General features: G+C 39.6%; 1 protein-coding gene across 1 annotated transcript in view; it reads left to right on the top strand.

The window, feature by feature from the left end:
• Positions 1-2,024: 2,024 nt before the first annotated feature.
• Positions 2,025-7,090, top strand: part of manba (mannosidase, beta A, lysosomal) — a 46,368-nt gene continuing 41,302 nt past the window's right edge. The window contains exon 1 of the mRNA XM_088626467.1: positions 2,025-2,410. Coding sequence (XP_088482593.1) covers positions 2,138-2,410 — 273 coding nt within the window. The 5' untranslated portion in view covers positions 2,025-2,137. The remainder of the gene's footprint in view (positions 2,411-7,090) is intronic.

The raw sequence follows: 7,090 nt of genomic DNA, 5'->3' as shown, positions 1-7,090 counted from the left end.
CAAAGATAACTTGATGTTTCACAGATATAAAAGGTTACCAAAATACATTTTGTCAAACCTTTAACAAGTTTAGATGTGTAGCCCCTGTATTTGCCTTTAAGTAATTGCAGTGACTTTGCAAGACTTGGGTAACATGGCTATAAATGTAATGACATTGTACAGTCATTTTTCATTGACAGTTTAAACTGCTGAAATATACACAAAGGAGAAATCCAGAATGACATGATTTATGACTGGATGAAGACCCATTAAATAGAAAATGCAATAGACCAAAAGAATGTTGGTTGTTTCCAAGAGTAAGGGCTCAAGGCAGCAGTCAAAGTGTTCCATAAAATTCTCCAAGAGAATGTGAATAAGGTGACCTTTTTCAGCCTGCCCTTGAGAAGCACACAGATGAGTAGACCCAGCTAGCATGATGGGAACATCCTGATGCCTTGTGCCAAAATGCAGCAATTAGAACAATCTGGTGACTTACCTGAAAGCAAGAGGGAATGTTTTGGGAGTATTTCCCCTCATCAGAGTTTTGGGGTACTCTCTGACGGCAGGCGGAGCGACGCGCCGGTTGGAGTATTTCTCGGTCGCATTTAATGGCAACGTCAGCTCAAAGATTTGGGTCAAACCACCAAATGGGGACGGGCATGCCGACAAGCGGACCCTGCTGATGCAGGATTAACGTTAGTATGAGAGAGAGTTTTGGGTTGTTCCCTGCTAAATTTGTTCCAGGTTCTTCTCAAATCAGCTTAATGATTTGATGAACATAAACTTTATATGTGACATCCTATTGTGAAGATGAGTATCAATCTCTTATCACAAAAGAAAATGCAATCAACAAGAAATGAACTGGAAGTTTGTTTTGGTTCCATTAGTATGCTGAACTAATTTACTCATGATCAATACTTTATTGCCATAACAACCACTTGCATGGAATTTGGTTTGATGGGCTCATAGAATTAAAGACATGCAATACAAAAACACAATATAATAGCCAATAATAGCATCCACCTAACATACTCACAAAACATTCTAAATACACATCAGTAATAAAATAAATGACAATGGAGCCTGATAGAATACCAATGGGCCATGCAAAAATGTCAGAGTTTATGCACTTTGCAGTCCCTTGGTAGGTGCTGCTGGGGCTCATTAAGCTTTTCATATGGAGAGGTATTGGCTGGTAATTCAAATCCAGTGTCTCCCATTCTCTAGTCACAGGTTGTTAAGCATTTATCAATACGCTTGGAGACAAACCGTAGTGGTTACAGAAGATATGATCCTCTGTGCAGATCCCAATTTTTCCTGAATGTTGTCAGCACAAATGTAGTAAATGTCCGTTAAAATCACCCTATATATCATTCTTGCATCCTGCATATTGGAGCTGTTGTCTGCTATTAGTCCGTTTCAACTGACTAATTTAATTTAAAAAAAAAAGATCTATTACCAATACAGAAAAGTGTTTTCACAATATAAATATTACTGTATCAGTGCATGTGTATATTTGTTTTTTATATTATGTACAATACCAATTGCATTAGACTAATATCGGCTATCTTTAACTGAAGGGCTGACTAATGCATTGAACTGGATGTAATATTACAATTTGTGATTTATGCACACAATTCTGGATATCTTTTGAAGAAAGTGGGGGTGATAATCTATTGTGCTGGCTAAATTACACTTCAGGCTTTTACTATGTAGACTTCTAAAAAAAAATCCCTCTTCATGACTAAATCATTTCTTACTTCTCTACCTTCTCTGCTGTGCTTGAGGTCTACTGGCGCTTAATGGCTGCCGCGCATCACCCAACGGCTCTGGCAGCTGTATTTTAGTCATAGAAGAAGAGGGTCTTCGCTTTGATGTAAAGAGCTTTCAGATTCTTATGTGTGTGTATATATATAGTTATTAATCCCATTTATACTGTCTGAAATAAATAATTCGAGAAATATGAAAACAAGGGCTTCTAAAATGCACACGTTACCGAACAGCAATGGAGAAATGTTTAAGTCACATGACGTGTCACATGATTTATTTTATTAAAAAACAGGAAGTTGCTAGTGAAAAGTTTGGACAATCGGTTAACAGCAACAACAAAAAAAGTTGCATGACCTTTCTTGGTGTGAAACGTTACGTGATAAAATGAATGAGAAGCCTGTTTGTCAGCTTATCTTTGTTACTGACCGCCGAGATGAAATCCTTTATTAGGAAACGAGTGGCGGCTTATCTGATTGCTGGGTTGTTGTGCATTCTGCTGGGGAGCAACAAAGTATCTGGAGCCGTTCCGAACAAACTGGTTGTCGAAACACTTAGCCTAAACGGAAACTGGACACTGAAAAATAAGAACGGGTCATTGACACTCACCGCGGCTGTGCCTGGCTGCGTGCATTCAGCACTGCTGAAGCAAGGTCTCATTCAGGTAGGCTAATCCTTACCCATTTAAGACCCGGGACAAAACCCTGATGCGAAGAACAAAGCCTGTACATAGTCAGCAGCATATTCTTAGCAAAGACAACAGCACTGTAACCCCAAACGGCTAATGCAAAAGTTACATAAACATCCAGGAGTAAAGATAAATTCGGCTAGAAAACACGTCAGGTTTCGTGTGCCTTGAAGAAACAGACTGGAAATGTATCCTCGCCTTTCATAATTACTGATGATTATTGTTCTGTACGTGATTTTTTATGTTTATCTTGAACCTTCTTAATCTAAAAGAAAATCATTGTTATACAGACTAAAGTTAATCCTTACGGGCTACTTTTTATCTCTGAATTATGAGAAAACCATTTATTATGCATCTCTGTTAATGTCACACCAACCCTTAGCCTATCAAGAATTGGGAATGCCTGAGAGTGCTCTCTGGACATCTGTTTGCCTGCCCTCTTCATAACCAAGAGGGCTTTTCGGATTTTTATATAAATACAATTTTGATGCAAATTATGACGACCCAGCTAGTAAAAATGACTATAGCTACGCGTCATGTTTTGCCACTGGAATAATTAGGTGAAGTAGCAAAAATGCTTTGTTAAAGCGTGAAACGTTTTTCAGAATCGCAGCATGTGATGCAGTTGAACTGAACTAGTCTTGTGCAGGGATAGTTTGCGCATCTAGTGGGTTATGTAAATAGAAATGTGTTGGATACATTTTTTGCTATTACATTTTTTATCCACTTCTAAGAGATACAAGGACAGAGACGTTTTTACATTTGATTTAAAAAAAATCTACCTCTGCTATTTTTTTTTTTACTTTCTCTTCGTTATTTTTAATACCCACACAGTTGCTCTGGGATACCTTGTCGTTCCTGGATGAATTTCTGGGTTGCTCTTGGGCAGATCTTGGCAGGAGTGGTCATTGGTAGAATCAAAATGTCCTGAATATTGTACATTTATAGACTACCTGAGAGTGGATGAATGGATCACCAGATATTTAGAAATCGTTTTGTAACCTTATCCAGGTACTATTTTGTTTGAGGTTCTCTGAAATCTCTTTTGCTAGTGGCTTGTGCTTCCACTGTCTTGTAATAGTGAAAATCAAAATCATGAGGATTCTGATCACTACATAGAAAAAGGATGCCCAAAGTCAATAAATTAATCAAAATAATTTAAATTTAAAACAATTTTCTCTACTTCATGCAACTTTGCATCTTAGAAACATTTAAGTTTAAAACCCTTTGTAGCTCAGACATGATCAGAATCTCTATTTGCTGTATTGCATTTACAGAAAATTGTAATGGCTTAGCCTACTAATTTTAGATATTTTGGGCTTGTTGAATACCGGTTTTCTGCATATGTGCTGGGATGATGTGCAGTATCTTCTGGACAAAGACATGTATCATGTTTTGGCTTTTGATACCTGAGATGTGATTACCGCTGCAGTGTATGAATCTTTTGAGGCTACCACTCCAAATAATAAATTATAATAATAATAGTAATAAAAAACTTTAGTTTATATAGTGCCTTTAAAGGTGGCTTCTCAAAGTGCTTTACAGGATGACAATAACAATATATAAGAAGAATACAACGATCAAACAAAATTACAATATATACAGTGCCTTGCGAAAGTATTCGGCCCCCTTGAACTTTTCAACCTTTTGCCACATTTCAGGCTTCAAACATAAAGATATAAATTTTTTATTTTATGTGAAGAATCACCAACAAGTGGGACACAATTGTGAAGTGGAACGAAATCTATTGGATTTTTGAAACTTTTTTAACTAATAAAAAAATGAAAAGTGGGGCGTGCAAAATTATTCGGCCCCCTTGCGTTAATACTTTGTAGAGCCACCTTTTGCTGCGATTACAGCTGCAAGTCGCTTGGGGTATGTCTCTATCAGTTTTGCACATCGAGAGACTGAAATTCTTGCCCATTCTTCCTTGCAAAACAGCTCGAGCTCAGTGAGGTTGGATGGAGAGCGTTTGTGAACAGCAGTTTTCAGCTCTTTCCACAGATTCTCGATTGGATTCAGGTCTGGACTTTGACTTGGCCATTCAAACACCTGGATACGTTTATTTGTGAACCATTCCTTTGTAGATTTTGCTGTATGTTTGGGATCATTGTCTTGTTGGAAGATAAATCTCCGTCCCAGTTTCAGGTCTTTTGCAGACTCCAACAGGTTTTCATCCAGAATGGTCCTGTATTTGGCTGCATCCATCTTCCCCTCAATTTTAACCATCTTCCCTGTCCCTGCTGAAGAAAAGCAGGCCCAAACCATGATGCTGCCACCACCATGTTTGACAGTGGGGATGGTGTGTTGAGGGTGATGAGCTGTGTTGCTTTTACGCCAAACATATCGTTTTGCATTGTGGCCAAAAAGTTCGATTTTGGTTTCATCTGACCAGAGCACCTTCTTCCACATGTTTGGGGTGTCTCCCAGGTGGCTTGTGGCAAACTTTAGACGAGACTTTTTATGGATATCTTTGAGAAATGGCTTTCTTCTTGCCACTCTTCCATAAAGGCCAGATTTGTGCAGTGTAAGACTGATTGTTGTCCTATGGACAGACTCTCCCACCTCAGCTGTAGTTCTCTGCAGTTCATCCAGAGTGATCATGGGCCTCTTGGCTGCATCTCTGATCAGTCTTCTCCTTGTCTGAGCTGAAAGTTTAGAGGGACGGCCAGGTCTTGGTAGATTTGCAGTGGTCTGATACTCCTTCCATTTCAAGATGATCGCTTGCACAGTGCTCCTTGGGATGTTTGAAGCTTGGGAAATCTTTTTGTATCCAAATCCGGCTTTAAACTTCTCCACAACAGTATTACGGACCTGCCTGGTGTGTTCCTTGGTCTTCATGATGCTCTCTGCGCTTTCAACAGAACCTTGAGACTATCACAGAGCAGGTGCATTTATACAGAGACTTGATTACACACAGGTGGATTCTATTTATCACCATCAGTCATTTAGGACAACATTGGATCATTCAGAGATCCTCGCTGAACTTCTGGAGTGAGTTTGCTGCACTGAAAGTAAAGGGGCCGAATAATTTTGCACGCCCCACTTTTCATTTTTTTATTAGTTAAAAAAGTTTCAAAAATCCAATGGATTTCGTTCCACTTCACAATTGTGTCCCACTTGTTGGTGATTCTTCACATAAAATACAAAATTTATATCTTTATGTTTGAAGCCTGAAATGTGGCAAAAGGTTGAAAAGTTCAAGGGGGCCGAATACTTTCGCAAGGCACTGTAGAGGAGACTGTGGACGGTGGTACTAAGAAGAGCAGAGGGGTGAAGAATGGAACCAGTTAAGTAAAGGCTTTTCTGAAGAAGAGGGTTTTGAGTCTGGATTTGAAGGAGTTTAGAGAAGGTGACTCTCTGATATCCTTGGGCAGAGAGTTTCAGAGCTTGGGGGCATAACAGGAGAAGGCCCTGTCACCCATACAATGTAGACGGGCTTGGGGGACAGTAAGGAGAGCAGAATTAGAAGAGCGAAGGTTGCAAGGTGGGGAGTAGGGAGATAATAGTTCAGACAAGTACTGAGGTGCCAAGCCATGCAGAGCCTTATAGGTGAGCATGAGGATTTTAAAGTCTACACGTAATTTGGCTGGAAGCCAGTGCAAGGACTCCATGATAGGAGTAATGTGAACACTTGCACTAGACCTGGCTGCTGAATTTTGGACATACTGCAGTTTGTTCAGAGTAGATTTAGATACCCCAGCGAGTAGAGCATTACAGTAGTCAATTTGAGAGAATACAAATGTGTTGATCAGCTTTTCAGCCACAGTTAATGATAGCATAGGGCGTAGTCTTGCGATATTTCTAAGGTGAAAAAAAGAAGTTTTGACAGTATGCTGCACATGTGGGTCGAATGTTAAGCCAGAATTGAATTTAACCCCAAGGTTTTTCAATTTTGATTGAAGCTTAAGTACAGAGCCATCTACAGATAGGGTTACAGGACTGGCTTTACGAAGTTGATGGGGTGTGCCAATAAGCATGACTTCAGTCTTGTTGTAGTTAAGATGAAGGAAGTTTTGAGTCATCCAAATTTTTATGTCAGAGATGCAATTAGACAGAATAGAGACAGCCACATCAGTGTCAGGTTTGGTATGGATGTATATTTGAGTATCGTCAGCATAAAAATGAAATTGAGGCCATGTGATCTTAAAAGCTGACCAAGTGGGAACATGTAAATGCTGAAGAGCAAGGGGCCCAGTATTGAGCCCTGAGGAACACCAGACTTAACAAGACCAATTTCAGACCTGTACCCATTGAGAGAGACAAAGTGACAGCGATCAGTGAGGGAAGATTTGAACCATTTGAGGGCAGTGTCAGAAACTCCAAACACAGTCTCCAGACGCGAAAGTAAGATGTTATGGTCAACAGTGTCAAAAGCAGCACTGAGATCAAGAAGGATGAGTATAGAAAAAGAACCAGAATCAGAAGCTATTAGAAGATCGTTGGTGACTTTGACCAGGGCAGTTTCTGTTGAAAAACGTTGTTTGTCATGAGGTGGTTATGTAACTGAAGTGTGACAGCACGTTCTAGAATTTTAGAAAGAAAGGGTAAGTTGGAGATGGGGCGAAAATTGTTAAGATTGTTGAGAGCCATGTTAGGCTTTTTTGGCACAGGAGTAATGGCAGCAGTTTTGAGGACCGTTGATACAAAGCCAGT

This window comes from Lepisosteus platostomus, chromosome 1 (genome assembly GCF_059453375.1).
Source record: "Lepisosteus platostomus isolate fLepPlt1 chromosome 1, fLepPlt1.hap1, whole genome shotgun sequence".
Lineage (NCBI taxonomy): Eukaryota > Metazoa > Chordata > Actinopteri > Semionotiformes > Lepisosteidae > Lepisosteus > Lepisosteus platostomus.
This window is presented reverse-complemented; position numbering and strand designations above follow the sequence as displayed.